At 43.5% G+C, this 16,393-nt stretch overlaps 2 protein-coding genes across 2 annotated transcripts; one reads left to right on the forward strand and one right to left on the reverse strand.

Moving 5' to 3' along the window:
* Positions 1-7,685, forward strand: hacd3 (3-hydroxyacyl-CoA dehydratase 3). The gene is made up of 11 exons (XM_018763930.2): positions 1-226; positions 2,263-2,305; positions 2,413-2,486; positions 2,929-3,093; positions 3,739-3,787; positions 3,981-4,091; positions 4,544-4,671; positions 5,237-5,349; positions 5,646-5,752; positions 5,856-5,987; positions 6,175-7,685. The coding sequence occupies exons 1-11, from the start codon at positions 146-148 to the stop codon at positions 6,249-6,251; spliced, it is 1,080 nt and encodes a 359-aa protein (XP_018619446.1). The 5' UTR covers positions 1-145; the 3' UTR covers positions 6,252-7,685.
* A 450-nt stretch (positions 7,686-8,135) lies between these two features.
* ints14 (integrator complex subunit 14) lies at positions 8,136-13,781 on the reverse strand. The gene is made up of 12 exons (XM_018763929.2): positions 13,690-13,781; positions 13,120-13,363; positions 12,586-12,693; positions 12,304-12,459; positions 12,078-12,196; positions 11,330-11,472; positions 11,134-11,226; positions 10,821-10,965; positions 10,036-10,169; positions 9,811-9,929; positions 9,652-9,717; positions 8,136-8,777 (listed from the first exon to the last, which is right to left on the reverse strand). Exons 2-12 carry the CDS (start codon positions 13,339-13,341, stop codon positions 8,517-8,519), a joined length of 1,566 nt encoding a protein of 521 aa, XP_018619445.2. The 5' UTR covers positions 13,342-13,363; positions 13,690-13,781; the 3' UTR covers positions 8,136-8,516.
* Between the last annotated feature and the right edge of the window lie 2,612 nt (positions 13,782-16,393).

Raw genomic sequence — 16,393 nt, forward strand, 5'->3', positions numbered from 1 at the left:
CGTTTGCGTGCTCGTTCTACAGAATGTTCTGGGCAGCTTGGAAGCTTGAGGAAAGCGCTTCCGCTTTGGCTCGCGTTATGATACGGTTCATTTTGCGGTTTTGACGGAATAGTAGCAGTCGGACGCACGCAGCCAGCGGGTGGAAATGCAGACCCTAACGCCGCACGTCTATTGGGCTCAGCGGCACAGCGAGATATACCTGCGAGTGGAGCTGAGCGACGTTCAGGTATGTTCCACCATAGCTGCATGAGCGTCGCTGTTTGCCGCCTCAGTCAGGCCGGTCCATAGACATACATAGTAGCCCGAGAGATCATCGCAAGACGGACACGGGACAGGTCATCGATCAATGATCGTCAGTTAGAAAAGTAGTCATAAGTGGATCGCACGGGCAGATTTACAAACCGATAACTATGTTAATGCAACGGGCCGTTATTGCAGACTTGTTTTGGTCCATTTACAACTCTGGGACCTGCACCTGGGGTTCTACTAGCTCCTGAATGATGATGTAGAAGCATGATTATTATATTCACACAAAACATTTTAAATGTATCCTAAGCTACCACAAAAAAAAACCACTGGTTCGCTGAGGGCGGCTGCGTAGCTGAGAGGAACTCGGACATGTGTTTTTTTTTTTTTTAACACTAATGTAACTCCAGTGTTTTTCCGGATTATTTTGCTTTACATTGAATTTTGCCATCAGGTCGCGGCCGCGGCAGGTGTATCTCGCGACTCTGTGGGTGGAGCCTAAACCGGTGTGGGCGGGGCTTGTTGAGTGGCAGGATGGTGTCGCTATGATGTGGCGTCACTCTGGCCAAAGTTAATTTGAGAAGAACTAATGGGGTCATTCTCATTTTTTGGCAGTGTTTACATTACATTTATTCATTTAGCAAACCCTTCTCTCTAAAACAATTTACAGTGTTAATCTACTTAGTTGTTTGCCTTATTATAAGGCTTATACAGCTGGGTATTTTTTTACTGGAGCAATTTAGGGTAAGTACCTTGGTGAAGGTACTACAGGGGATTCAAACCTGCATCTTTGGGTCAAAAGGCAGCAGCTCTAATCGCTATGCCACCAGCTGCCCATTCACATTCTGTTTAATATATAGCATTGTATTGCTGTTGTGTGCAATTAGTTTTGGTATTTTTGTAAAATAACATTGTTCCCAGTGCAGTACAATAATGTAGATGCATGACCTGAGGCTGGTTGGAAACAGGAACCTCCTGAAGTATGGCTGTGTTTCATAGCTGCAGAACAGATGATGGATCTGCTCCTGTTCATGTTTCAAATCCCACAATTTATAGCACAGTGCAGAATGTGAACAAAGGTGTAGCCAAGAAGCTTGGATTAATGTTGTAACACAGATCTCCTGCAGTGTGTTTTCTTTAGAGCGTTGCTGTATGCATTATGAGGGGGGCGCGGCGGCGCAGCGGGTTGGACCGGGTCCTGCTCTCCGGCGGGTCTGGGGTTCGAGTCCCGCTTGGGGTGCCTTGCGACGGACTGGCGTCCCGTCCTGGGTGTGTCCCCTCCTCCTCCGGCCCTGCGCCCTATGTTGCCGGGTTAGGCTCCGGTTCTCTGCGACCCTGCTTGGGATGAGCAGTTTGAGACTGTGTGTATTATAGGTGTGTGGCATTGTGTTGTGGCCTCGATATTCAGGAAACTGACTTTCACCAGAGTTGCCTCCTCTTGCTAAATGCATTAAACTCCATTACGTTCACACGTTCTGTATAAATTAAAGGAAAACCACCAGCAAAAGAGGTCTTGTGCCTCTACCTAAAGTGTTATCAGTATATAAGCTGCCATCTTTTTCATTTTATATTGAGGATATGCATGTTACTGACTCAGTAAAACCTAGAAAACATCCCACATAAACGTACAGTAGCCTTTATAAATGGAAGAAAGTTGTCACAATAAGACCATATGCAGGTTGTATGCTGGCTGAGAAAACAGTAATAGATGCGCTTGGTTTCAGTTGCAGTTACATTAGTGCAACATGGCACTGAAATGAATGAAGGTTTCTGACAGCACTAGGATATGATGCTGATGACATGCATTGAAAATGTAAATGCTGAGCAAGTTATTTACAGCTTTTGCTTCAGACCGTTTTAGGAGGTGTAACTGAAAATATTTAAATGAATGTAGAATATTTTTCCTCATGAGTAGAAATGCATATACTAAATGTTCTATATTCTGCCATTTATGCTTTTTTTTGGGGTTTTGTTGCTTTGCCATCGGTAGTTAAGTTGTTGTGTTTTCTTCTACAGAATCTTGACATCAGTGTACAAGACAACATCCTCCGCTTCAGAGGTAACATCCAAAATGAAGTGCATGTGGCATTTGCATGTGGCTTTTATTTACATACATAGCGCAGAACACAGCTAATGTAAATGTTTGTTTTTAATTTTGTTCCTCAGCCCAGGGTCATGGAGCAAAAGGGGACAATGAATATGAGTTCAGCTTGGAGTTCTTAGAGCCAGTAAAGCCTGAGGTACAAGCCCCTTGATCGCTATTTACAGCGTTAACAGGTTCATTCTAGCAGCAGTGGACACATTCATTAAAGCCTCTGGTTGCTAAAGATGCTAATTTACGGAGCAGCGATGAGAAAACTGTGCAAGCAATTCACAGAGTAAATGTTGACAAGAGACACACACACACACACACACACACACGCTGTCTGAAGCCGCTTGTCCCAAGTGGGGTTGCGGCGAGTTGGAGCCTAACCCAGCAACGCAGGGCGCAAGGCTGGAGGGGAAAGGGACACACCCAGGAGGGGACGCCAGTCTGTTGCAGGACACCCCAAGCAGGACTCGAATCCCAGACCAACCAGAGAGCAGGACCCGGCCAAACCCGCTGCACCATTACGCCCCCCGTTGACAAGACATGGAGTTCTTTGACTCCTGATGACCAGGTGTGTGGTCGTGTACTTGCAGGTGACTCACAGGTCCACGCAGCGGCAGGTGAACATTACCGTGAAGAAACAAGAGCACAGCTGGTGGGACAGGCTGACAGTACAGGAGCGCAAGCCCCTCTTTCTGGCTCCTGACTTTGACCGATGGCTGGACGAGTCTGATGCAGAAATGGAGCTCCGTGAAAAAGTAAAGGCCCTCCCCCCCGCTTAGACCGACTTCTGCTGATCCTCATAACGGGCTGAAAGATGCTGTTAAGGTGCTGCAATGACAAGAGACGCATGGACACATTTTAGGTGCACATTGTCATTGGTTTTTGTTGCCTTTGTTGTTTGGTATTTGTTTTACAGAACTGACACACAGTGAACAGTATGTCATAGAAAAGAAGAGGAAATGTATGTGTGCATAAACATGCAAATCAGCTTGAGTCAGTACAGTGGCACAGCGAGTAGTGCTGCTGCCTCACAGCGCCTAGGTGGTGCGAGAGGACATGGGTTCGATCCCTGCTCAGTCTGTGTGGAGTTTACATGTTCTCCCCGTGTCTGTGTGGGTTTCCTCTGGGTGCTCTGGTTTCTTCCCACAGTCCAAAGACATGCTGTTCAGGTTCCTCCATAGTGTGTGAGTGACAGAGAGTGTGTGTTCCACTGATGTATGGATGAGTGACCCAGTGTGAGTAGTCTATCTAGCAGTGTAAGTTTACCTTGGTGAATAAGGTGTATGGGCTGATAACACTACATAGAGTTCAGTGGATGTTGCTTTGGAGAAGACTCTGCTAGATAAATGTAAATGAGTCCACGCTAATGGTAAAGCTGTAATGTTGTGTTTGTCTAAAAGGAGGAGAGAATAAACAGAGTCAATGTGGAGTCAAGGATCCGAAAGAACAGTAAGTACTCTGCCATTTGACAGTGTAGATGTTTAAATTTTCTCTTTGTGTGGACTAGACATAAATGAGAGATTGTCTGTGGTTGATGGTCAAAAGTAATGTGTTGTTGTAAAACGTACTGAACTCTCCATGAAGAATTTTTATTTGACATGGAACCAGTATTTGAATCAAACACCTGCACTTTTTTTTCCAGAGTTCTTGGGTCTGAAGAAGGGCTACCTGTTCATGTACAACCTGGTCCAGTTCCTGGGATTCTCCTGGATCTTCGTCAATATGACTGTGCGCCTTTTCATCCTGGGACAAGGTTAGGCTTTAGAGGTTTGGGCTGCTTTACACACAGTATTCATGGCAAAATAAATTGGGGGGGGGTTAAATGTACCTGAGTGGAATCATTAGGTCATGAAAGCCTGGTAGTGGTAAAATGACTTAGAATACCTGTCGAGTTAGTAACTTAATATGCATTATAATGATGCTACTGTGCTTTTGATACTGATGAGAAAGATTGATAGTTTTTTTTTCTTTCTTTCTAGCAACAGGACAGTGGAAGTAGTTTATTTCATACAGCTTTCACATGCCATGCAAATTAGTTACATAAACACCGCAGCATCTAGATGTTGTTTCAAGGAATTCTTTGACAGGTTTATATGTTATTACTCAGCTGTGTTTTGTTGAAAAGACTGGCTTTATTAGAAGCTCATCAGCTTTTAACCTTTTTTTCTTCTTTTTCCCCTCCCCCACATATTTCTGTGGTCTCAGATTCCTTCTATGACACTTTCCACACTATTGCTGACATGATGTACTTCTGTCAGATACTGGCTGTGGCAGAGGTGGTGAATCCAGCCCTAGGCCTGGTTAAGACGGGTGTCATGCCAGCTATGATCCAGGTACAGGCTGTTCTGAGCGCAGAATCATGACTCCACTGCTAAGTGCTCACAATTAGATGTATGAACTAGGAATGACCTTGTGTAGAAGAGATCTCCTCTATGGACCCATTAACTGCATCATCCTGTGTAACTGGTGAGTGTAAAAATGAGCAGATGGCCTGCTCTGGGTGAATGTTGGGCTTTACTGGTCAAAGCACCATGTCTTAACCTTTCATCATTCTTATTGGACCAGCAGCCATGGTATGCATAGCTTGAATTTCTCATTTTTCCCATTTTGTCATTTAGCTGACACTTTTTCTCCAAAGTGACTTACAATGTTAAGCTGCTTAGAATTGTTTTGGTCTAAGTACCTTGTTCAATGGTACTACAGCTGGAGGTTGAATTTGAACCCGTGACCTTTGGGTTCACAGGCAGGAACTCTAACCACTATACTACCAGCTGCCTGAAAGTAAAAGAAAAATTTGATGTTAATAGAAATGAAAATGAGTACAGGGATGTTTTTGTTGGAGCACAGCTCTTTTAGTAAAGTAGTGTATCGTTGCTGCTGCCTGTGGTTTTTGGCAAGGTGGTGGGGAGGAATGTGATCCTCTTTGTCATCTTTGGGAGCCTGGAGGAGATGCAGAACAAAGCCGTGGTGTTCTTTGTCTTCTATCTGTGGAGCATGATAGAGATTGTCAGGTGGGTCAGTCTTTCTTACCTTGAAGAAAGCAAAAAAGATATGTTGTCTTCTGGTGCTTCCACTGGACTTGACACATGAATGCGAGACTATACACTGTATACTGTGCTCTTAGTGTAAAAGGTTAGCTTTATGTCTTCATCAAATTTTTACCTGTAGATTTTAAATTTTTCCGGCAAGCATTTCAGCTGTGTGAGGGCTTGCATTTTTGGGGCAAATTCAGAGCATTACAGCATAGAGCATAACGCTGTGCCTGAAATGTATTTAGTTTAGTAGGTCTAGTGTCTCTTCTATCTAGGTATCCATACTATATGCTGGCCTGCATAGACAATGAGTGGAAACTGCTCACCTGGCTGCGGTACTCAATCTGGATCCCCCTGTACCCACTAGGGGTTCTGGCAGAAGGTGAGGCTTCTTTAACAAGCAACAGTGTATAAGTTTTAAAAAGAAGAGGGGAATTGATATGGAATTGACAAAACATCATGTTGCTCCTTTCTCGCTTTGACAGCGGTGGCTGTGATTCAGTCTCTGCCCATCTTTGACGAGACTCGCCTCTACAGCATCCCGCTGCCAAAAGCCCTTGGCCAATCCCTCAGTTTCTCCTACACCTTGCAGCTCTACTTGGTGCTCATGTTTCTAGGTGAGTTCATGAGAGTCTGTCGCTTCTCTGCCACAGCAAACACAGCCCACAGGAATTTTAATGCTGTGCTCCAGGGTCCATGCTTAGCTGAGTGTAAGCTGTGTCTTGTCTTGAGGGTATTCAATGAATTTGACTTTAATGTGTTCTCTGTATGGCGAGCAGTACTAATAGCTCTGTCCCCCGCTAGGCCTCTTTATCAACTTCCGTCACCTGTTCAAGCAGAGGATGAGACGATTCCGTGCCAAGAAGAGGAAGGCCCACTGAGGTCACTGGATACTCTGTCCCACTGCTGGCTGCCTTTACCCCTCTCCACAACTGTACCTGTCCAGCCCTGTCCTCACACAGTGTTCCTTACAGAGGTCTTATTGTCTGAAGAACTGTTTATCCCCTGCACGAGTGCATTCGTTTCAGTAGCTCTCTTTGCATGAGTAATTCAGACAATGTTAAAAAAGCAGCAGAGGTCGCACACTTTTTATAAAAAAAAAAAAAAAAAACCCAGTTTCCGTTAGGCACTAAGAGGAAGCTACAAAACATTGCGGGCATCCCAGAATTAAGCAAAGCATACCTTCCTATACTTCTTTAACTCTGTTGTAGGCATTGCTTGTACCTTTATGTAAGCTCAGGACACTTACCACCACTAGTTTTATTGCACTGTTTTTTAATTTATGTATTTCATTGCGTGGCAGAACCCGACTCCTCTATAGCAATCAGCTCTTGTAACCACAATGCAGCAGATTGGTATCTGTCCCCATGTCAAGCTGGCCTATGAGAAACTTGCTACTATGTTTTTTTCTCAGCTGCTTCTTAGACCACTGTCACTTGTAAATGACTTGGCACAGAAATTTTGGCCAGTCTATTAGGCTGAAAATTGTACTTGCCTGAATAAATACTTGAAACCCATTTTAACATCAATAGTAAATTGGCTTCTAGAAATAACTAGTTGTCTTGCTAGTGGCTTCTTTTTCACTTTACTACAATTAGCATTTTGCTCTGTCTGCAAAAGATGTATTTAAAAGTCAAAAAGTATTAACAAATCTCCCAGTTGCATGGAGTGCATCGGAGTAGTAATCCAGATATTTTACCCAGTCTCCTGCTGTTTTCAGTACTTGGTTGTAAAGAAAACCTTTCTGTTTAGATGCTTTCTACTTTGTTTATGGCTGAAGTTGCTGTGCTTGATTGAAGTCACTGGTGCTTAGGTTTTGTGTGTGTAGATACAAGTGATGTGGTTCTGGCATTGTATTTAAGTATGAAATGAGTAGTTACAGGATGATATTCTGGGTAAGATTTTGGACCTATGTCACCTCTGATGTGGGCAGTCTTGCTAATCTAAGCAAGGAACTTCTTTGTGCAGAAGATGCACTTGTAGACTTAAGTGAATTCTTCAACACATTCTTATGAGAGGCAGCTCACTCTTACACATTAACATTAAAGATATTCTGTTATTGGAAGGAAATTGTTTTAAGAGTATACTGAAAAGGTGCATTTTTCATTGACTTAACACCACTGAGAAATCTAAGGTTAATTTATCTGCCACATCCTCACACCTGAAAGCAGTGTGAACTTGTTAAAACTACTGCAGGGATGTGACAAAGCTTTGTGTGTCAATACATATTAAATACACTAACCTGGGAAAATGAGAATACCAACACTAGTAAGATTTTCTTTTTCCCCAAGTGCAGAACCAAGACTAAAAATTTTGCCTTTTGTATATTTGAGACCAAATTATAGGTCAGACAGTATGATTTGGTGATGCGAGTGTGGAAACCAGTAGAGGTTGATCAAATGCAAAGCGTGCTTCTATCCTTTCCTACCTGGCCCCAGCAGAACCTCTGGTTGCTTTCATCCCATGTTGAATGTATGCCAGTAATACCAAGAGCAGGAGATGTGAAACCTCAGGGATAGTGGTCATTTCAAACTGAAAAAGAACACAACAGAATCATGTCTCTTTAGCTGGTAGGGCTGTAGCTAAATACAAACATACTTAAATGTCACAAGTAATTTACAAATAAAGATTTGAAGAAAAGCAAGCTGCAAGTGTTGTAAGTTAACCACTTGTTTATTTTTTAAATTCACCAGCACAGTTTACCATGCAGCAATTTGTCCAACCAGGAAAAACAAACTTTTTAAAAAAAAAAAAAAAAAGGGGGGGGGCAAAAACCATCTAAGGCTAAACTGAACACAAATTACATACACCTCTGAACAATGCACAAATAAAACAAATTTTTGTACTTTGAATTACTGTAGAAAAATTTACAAAATTGTGAGTGTTACAAAAATCCTTATGTTCAGAAAGCTTAGACCTTTGGACTTCTAAAAGGAATGTCCACACATCACAGAACAAGAACAGGCTTGTCTTCACACTGGATGAAGCTCCCCTTGTCTCCTGTTTTCTGTTAAGCATGGTCCTCTTACCCTGGCCACATTCCATGTCTTACGCAGCGCACAACCTGTCACAGTGCTGTTCCCTAGATTGTTTTGGATGCAATAGCCATACGAGACTCCCATACTCCACTCTTGATTATTTTCGTGTCACATCCGGTCCCTGTCACTGCTGCCGCTTCCAGAGAAGTCAGTGAGCATAGGGGTAATGTTGTGGTCAAAAGCAGCATACTGTGAGTCTCCAGTGCTGGCTAGCTTCAGTTGCTGGGCGGCATGTGACAGCTGGAAGGCTGCATCAGGATGTGCTGTGTCTGGCAGCAGGGTGCACTCGCGCTCAAGTAGGTCTGCAACACCTTTGAGCAGATCCCAGAAACCAAAAGCCAGTGCTGCTTTTCGCAGGCGGTTCAGCTCCTGCACATTCAAGAGTAGAGTGCAAATGCATTACATGCGTGGACAAACCCAGCTCAGTCCAATGTGCTGCAATGGTGAGTTTACAAGACTACGCAAACTCAGCACCACAGCACAAGCAGGAACAAGAAACGAGATGTAACAAGGAAATAAGGCCTCATTAGTGGTAAGGTTGATACTTCTAAAAGCTGAGACCTAGCCACTCATTTCTGAACACTGTACAGCAGACATTTTTTTCAGGGTCTCACAAATGGCCCATCCTATAATGCAAATACAACTAAGACTTGAAATAATCCGTTTGGAGTGGGGCTTGGACAACTTTCTGTAAATCCTAGTACAGGCAGTCCCCGGGTTACGAACGTTTGACTTGCGTAAAACCCGTAGTTACCTCTTTCTATGTCTCAATAATAAATACACACACACACACACATTTTCAGAACCGCTCATCCCATACGGGGTCACGGGGAACCGGAGCCTACCCGGCAACACAGGGCGTAAGGCCGGAGGGGGAGGGGGACACACCCAGGACGGGACGCCATATTACAGTATTATCTGTCTTTATTATACAGTATTTTCTTATATTGTATTACTGTATTGCGTTAAAGATGATTTAGTACATCTAGAAGTGTTTAATGTTTTTTATGCATAGAAAGGTACATGATATACTATATACTAAGAAACATTTCACTGACGTTAGACACAAACCGTACCTAACTGTTCCGACTTATGTAAAAATCCAACTTATAAGACAGACTTAAGAACGGACCTTGTTCGAAACTTGGGGTCTGCCTGCAGTACATCCAAACCTTTGCTGAGTCTCAGAAGGATACTCACAGTAACATCATACAGTGACAAAGTCATACAAGATGCAACTAACCTTGTAGAAGGTTTGTGTCTTCTCAGGTAATTTCCTGGCATTTCTTAATATTTTCTGCACATCAGTCTGTGGAACACAAGACAAAACAAGTGAAACAGCCAAACTTTCACTACTTAGTATCTAAGGTTCACCGCGTCACCAATGCACTCAGACTTTTACCTGTAGCCCGCTTGGTTTAATCCACACGGTGACATTCTGTGCGTAACTGCGCTTGCTCTTGGGCTGTAAAGGGAAAGGGCTTTTGCTGTCATCTTCTCCATAAGGATTTTCCTTGGCATCTGAAGGAAAACATCATGAACAATTATTGAACTTCAGTTCCATACCAGAAGTGTTTTTATTTCACATCCTTCACATTTACAAGAGGAGATCCAATACAGTTTGTACCTGATGTAGGCCCCAGTTGGGAGACCTTCCCAAGCCAGGGCAGAGGCTCTGGACCAGGTTCAAACAATGACATCATCAGATTGGATTTCTTCTTGCTGTCTGCCTGGGAGTACAGCATCCCATACCATTCAGGGCTTGCAGAAAGAAACAAAAGCTTAATGAACTATACCTTTCCGCACAACCATCTATATCCTGCTACCATAAAATATGCTCTGAGTTCAAGGCATTACAACAAATGTGACACTAAAGGGAAGACTGGACATCTACAGCATAACTGTCCTATAATGTAACCTTTTTATTTCTGTTCTTCTGCTTTCTAATCCAGTAAATTCGTTGTGTTACTTCTGGTACTGTGCTTATGTGTCCAGAAAAACAGCTGAAAGAATGTAAGTATACTATGTGCTTCTCCTGTGCTGAGACTGTGGAGCATCTTCACATCTTCCCTTCAATTATGCTCATGTTACAGCAGGTAGGGCAGAACAGCTGTCCATGTTTGCAAATACTCTCACTAACTAGTTCAATATTTATAAATTAGCTGTCATCTAACGGTGCTGTGGGAGAAACAAGTGTCCGAGAACCAGTTTTGTCATATTACTGTAATGATTTTACAACATACAGGCTCACGCAATATCTGCATTTTTCAAAAACAATTTATACAGGACAGCTATCACTGCACTGTCCATTTACTCAACTATGGCTTTATTTTTTTTGTTTTTTTTTTTAAAAAAAAAATAAAGAAAATTAAAGGTCCAATCAGCAAACCAGCAGAAACTCACTCCTCTTACCCCAGCTGCACGAGTGCCACCATGCCCTCCACTTTGAGGCTTCCATGCAGCAAAACGCAGAAATTGGGACTCTTTCCTGCCATCTGATTGGCAGAGTTTTCCTCTTCAGTTTCGTCGGTGGTCCCTGTGCCCATCTCATCTACATCTTTAATTTTACGGGATAAACCAAATATTTCCATTTATTCTAGGTAGTCATTTAGCAGTAGCTCTTCTACAAAGGTTGGACCTAAGCTTCCAAATACACCAGATAATTTCCAAGGATTTTTTAATACTTTCTAAGAGCTGGCTGGATGTTTTATTAGTGAAAACAAACCTTTATTCACAGCAATGGGCAGGACCAAATGTCGTGACAGGACAGGGGGGCTAGAAATATCGCCAATTTCAATGAAACCTACTATCTCCAAATCTGCAAGAAAAGATAAGTCTTTTTAAAGAAACTGAATTCCTGACTTAAGACTGAAACGTAGCAATGCCGAACTGTGAATAAAGCAAAAACGTGTGGGAAAGACCTGTCAGAATGGTCCGGGGTGCAGGATCCACCTCCTCATCCATGATGACTGGCTCAGGCCGAGGGAAGACCTGCACATCTGAGGACAGGTTTCCACAACGTAGTACAGCATGGAAGGGTGTGTATGCCTGGTCTATTAGTTTCCTAACAAAGAGCATAGGCCAAGAATTACATCTCAGAGTTACACTCTCCTACTTGCGGTCCAGTAATGACAATCTCACAGTTACATCAGTAAAAGCTGAGATTTGTTCCCAGGCCTGAAACATCTTTACTTAAAGCTGCTCTATATTTACATTTATTCATTTAGCAGATGCTTTTCTCCAAAAGTGATGTACGTCTCATAGAAAATACAATGTGTGCATTGCATTACCAGCAAGAGAGACCTAGATGCAGATGCAAGATTCTTAAGTAGTTACTTTCCACCATATGAATTTCTGTAATAATTTTTTTTAACCTATAAACATTTGTTACATTAACACTTCAATGACATTTACACTTATTCATTTAGCTGACACTTTCCTCCAAATCAACTTAAACGTAAAGCGACTTACAATCATTTACCCATTTATACAGCTGGGTAATTTCACTGGAGCAATTTTAGGGTAGGTACCTTGCTCAAGGGTACTAGAACCAGAGGCAGGGATCAAACCTGCGACCTTTGAGTCTAAAGGCAGCAGCTTTAATCACTATGTTACCAGCTGTCACTATGCCCTGCCCCCAAAAGCAGCCAAAGTAATAAGAACACACACCCAAACAAGGACTGCACATTCTTCAAGCACAGTGGTCCCTCCACAGTGAAGATCTGACCCTCTCCTCCATTCAAACTGAGCAACTGTTCCAGGTTATCCAAGGTGTCACTGTTCTGGAGCTGTCAATACACAAAACATCATGTGGATCACGAAGCTCTTTTCATCCAAGCTGCTTTAACTACCTAAAAAAGGACACAACACAGATAGAAAACGATTATGGTGGTACCTCTTCTGCATTAGCAATGCACATTATGTAGAGCTTCGCTGGGAAGGGAAAGGGCAGAGGAAACTTCTTATCTTCACTTCTGTGCTTTATGGTGGACAAAGAGTGGCGGAGGGAACCCCTCCCGATCCCAAGAGACCCGTCTGTCACCAGCACTACCTATACCGTAACAGAGAAGACAAGGCAGCAATGGCCAAAAGAGGTCATGAAGAACCTCCAGATGTATGAGAGGGAAGCATGTAACCCCCATGATCCCCACGGACTGTGGCGGTGAAGCTGTGATACCTGGCAGGGGCAGGTGCTGCCCCACTCCTGCTGCACTATATTGCTGACTCCCTGCAGGGCCGGTTCCAAGCACGTCTTATCATAGTCCTCCAAGTTGTTCAAGGCCTCCTACACATTTACATTTATTCATTTAGCAGGCACTTTCCTCCAAAGTGACATACATCTCACAGAAAATACAATGTGTGCATTACGTTAGCAGAAAGAGAAACTGAGATGCAGACCCGTTATTCTTAAGTACAGTCAGTGTGTTACTTTCCGCCATATGAACTAAAGCAGAACAGCAATTTGGTTAACAGAAAAAGGGGTAAAACTATACAAACATATGTCAAAGAAGTAAAGGCATGTAGTCTCAATGTAAATCAACAGCAAGAAAGAATAAAAAGGTATGCTATGAAGGGTGTGACAGCTTGTCAGCAAACTTGGGGCAGTTATACAGACACGGTGGGGATCATTTAGGCTTCCTTAAACACTGGGAGACACATGTTGATGAGGAGCTGGTGCAGTACTATGGGCCGGAGGACGTGCAGCGGGGACCTGCAGAGTGTTGTAGTCCCGTGTGAAGGGCACCATGAGCTCCCAGAGGGAGGAAAAGGCCACCAGGGCCGTGAACTCGAGGCGGTAGTTGGTGGCCATGTGCTCGAAGAGCATGGTGAGTCCGTGCACGGCCAGGTTCTTTCTCTGGAACTCCTCGGTGCCGTCGAGCTGCACCGGCCGCGTCATGGACAGGGACACGTCCATGAGGACCACCGTGGGCATGGCTGGGGGTCGTGACACGAGCCTGCGGATACATACAGACACAGAAAATCATCATGATGATGATCGCCGATTTACTTCACACTGACACCCCGGGCGGTTCCTCCAGCATCGGTGCGAAACAACCTCCTGCACTCGGGACTACGTAGTCTACGGACAGTAACGATCAGAGAGTACTGTTCTGTACCACATTTTCAGAGGTTGTTTTACGTAAAATTACATAGTAAATGCATCAGTCATTTCGACATGAATCGGTTCTCCCGAAAACTTTAGTAACTAACTCCGATAGTCGTTGTCATGTGAAGCTTCGTTCAGAGGAAAAGGCTCTAATAGACTGTGACACGAACTCACCTTCAATAAAACTTCCAATAATCGGCACAAAAAACGAACAGGTCTCGCCGAATAAAAACAAATAGAACTAAGTCCGTGTCCGTCCGCCTGTACGGTCCCTAAATGCGTTCGTGTGGAACTCATTACTCTTGTAGCATTGGTTCCTACTGTCCTACTGTTCCTACCGTCCTACTACGCTCAGCTCGGGATTCATTAAACGGAACCTCAGAGGAGACATCGGACTTCGAAATTGTTCTCTAATTAAAAACTTCGAAACATTTCTATCCCAGTCGTGATACTGTGATTTAGCCAAGTATTTGCAAAACCAGATTCGCTCCAAAATCATCTGGTTAAACGATGGACTGCAAGAAAACTTCTGCTGATATTTACATATGTACACAGTACCGTCACGTAACGCATTCTTGCACAATTCACGTAAAATAACATAAAAAAGGGAAATTAATTTCACTGGACCAGTTAGAAATTTAAACATTTTTCAACATTAAATTATATTTCGCTTTATTAATTTCGTTTAAGTTCATTTAAATCTTAACTAACTGTATCCTGGAATTTGCGTGCTTAATACAAACATAAACATACGTGTTTTCTATCCGTCCAGGTGGAAAATGAATATGTGCGAATATATGAAAACTGCTGCAAAATATTAGTCATAAATTGCAATAAGTTTCATTAAGAATACTATTGCCCAGAAGCCTTATGTATGTATTTCTGGAGACGTTTTCTAGAATTTACATGCAGCGTATTTAAAATACCATACCTTAACATGTACAGAGTGGCCACAAAGTTTCCTGTGCACGAGTTATATAATTTGTGTGTGTTTTGTGTCTGTAACGGATAAGATTAAAATGTTTGCAGAGAACGAAGAGCGGCAAACAAGAGAGTTTCCAAAAAAAGTGTAAACTAGCGCTTAAACCACCTTGTTTGTGGGCAGCGCGTGAACTGATGTTCGCGCCTATTTTAAACGTGCCTCAGTATTCAAAAGCGCCGTTGTTAATGTGTATGGCGTGAATAACTGACCCACTGCTTTAATTCCAGTTAATAAATATTTGTCCCGAGAGGGGCGGTTCGCTGCAATGATAATTTCTGAACAGAAAGCTGCACTTTCTGCATTTCTTTCCAGTGTCCGACCGAAGTGCACCTCTTCTCACCGAGAACCTGCACGTGACTAACGGCTCCATCGCTTCTTTGCGATGCATTAGTTGACCTCGTACTCAATCAGTATCCCGTAGATACGGCGAGAGACACGTTGGTTATCGCTGCTGGAAAAGCACAACGACTTCGCAGTGTGTGCTGGTGCGGCGACACGTTTAGCTATACTGCATAGATTAACTGTGTACAGCAGTAATACCACATGTTTACCGTACGGGCCCCGCAACTCAGTGTACTGAACTTAGTTCTAGTAAGAAACTGCCGATTCTGGAAGGGTCTTTTGAGAGCTTCTCCGCCCTAATCCAACCTAGAATATAGTGGAAATAAATATTTTCCCGATATTAAAAGTCAAATGTTTGTAAATACAAGAAAAATACATTTACGGATTGGAATCCACACATATTTATTTGCTTTTTTTAAAATATATATGTAGGCGTTAGTGATTTAAAGCGCGTTGTGACGTGTGCACATCGGCTACTTGATCATAATGATAATGCACTCAAATGCACTTTACTGGAACAGTTGTGTGTGTGTGTGTGTGTGTGTGTGTGTGTGTGTGTGTGGGGGGGGGGCGTGTTCTCCGTTGATGTCAGTCCCCCCCTCCAACACAGCCACTTTAGTTGCTCAGTGGTTCAAATCTCCCAAACAAACGAATAAACGCACAAAGGGGAATCCGTGAATGAAAACTGTCGCAGAGGCAATGAGAGTGAGGGAGAAAGTGGAGATAATCTTCTTAAAAGGCTCCAGGTATTAGGTGTTAGGCGGATCCCGCGGTGAAGACCTGTCCCTGAGGTGCGTCCTGGGCGGGGGGGGCAGCAGTGAGTGTGTAGAGCTGAGAACCTCCTCATCTCTTCCTCAGCTCCTCTTCATCTCCTCCTCACATCGGCTGTGGGAAGCCCTTCTCGGAGGCAGCGCAGCGCAGCGCATCCATCCCAAACCCCGCTGCCTCCGACCAGCCGAATCAATCCACAGGTAAGTTTCGGGCACTCTCCACTCTCCAGGGCATCATGATCCGCTGGGTAAAGAATAACATTACATTATATACTCAATACTGCACGTTGCGTAACGTACTTTGTAAACCATCCACACGCTCCGCGTGGAGAAGCTGCACGTTCATCTCGCTTTGGTTGCTTTTCCGTGCGCGGACACTTGGTTCTGCCGTCAGATGACAGCTGAGTCCCCTTCGTCCCCTCATGTATGCGAACTGTGCCACTTAAGAGGATTCTGTGCTTTCTCTCTGCACCACACTTTCTTTTTTATCTCTCGTTGGGATTAATGTGGTGCGTTACCGCGTTTCCTCTTACTGTGGATTTCATTTGTACCTCTCTCGGGGAGAGCAGAAATATTGCAATAGTGTAGCCATAGTAACAGGTGCCTGTGTGCCTTCACCTTGAGCTTTGAAAGACCTATTCAGCGCAAGTGGGCTCTGCTACCATGTGAACATGCACCTTGTTTCAAACTGTGCAAGTGGATCCTCAGATCAGAATGACTTCATTTAAGCTTTGTGTTTCCACCCTGCCGCAGGCGAATCCTTCGGAAGAATTTGTGTAATGAA

The sequence above is a fragment of the Scleropages formosus genome, chromosome 11 (assembly GCF_900964775.1).
Source record: "Scleropages formosus chromosome 11, fSclFor1.1, whole genome shotgun sequence".
NCBI classification, from domain to species: Eukaryota; Metazoa; Chordata; class Actinopteri; order Osteoglossiformes; family Osteoglossidae; genus Scleropages; species Scleropages formosus.

Excerpts from the sequence above, each read along its gene's own strand:
- hacd3 (XM_018763930.2), top strand. The coding sequence starts at position 146 with ATGCAGACCCTAACGCCGCACGTCTATTGGGCTCAGCGGCACAGCGAG. Across the intron at positions 2,306-2,412 it reads CAACATCCTCCGCTTCAGAG|CCCAGGGTCATGGAGCAAAA; the intron begins GTAACATCCAAA and ends TTTGTTCCTCAG. Across the intron at positions 3,788-3,980 it reads GTCAAGGATCCGAAAGAACA|AGTTCTTGGGTCTGAAGAAG; the intron begins GTAAGTACTCTG and ends TTTTTTTTCCAG.
- ints14 (XM_018763929.2), bottom strand. The coding sequence starts at position 13,341 with ATGCCCACGGTGGTCCTCATGGACGTGTCCCTGTCCATGACGCGGCCG. Across the intron at positions 11,473-12,077 it reads AATGTGCAGTCCTTGTTTGG|GAAACTAATAGACCAGGCAT; the intron begins GTGTGTGTTCTT and ends GCTCTTTGTTAG. Across the intron at positions 8,778-9,651 it reads AGACACAAACCTTCTACAAG|GAGCTGAACCGCCTGCGAAA; the intron begins GTTAGTTGCATC and ends TTGAATGTGCAG.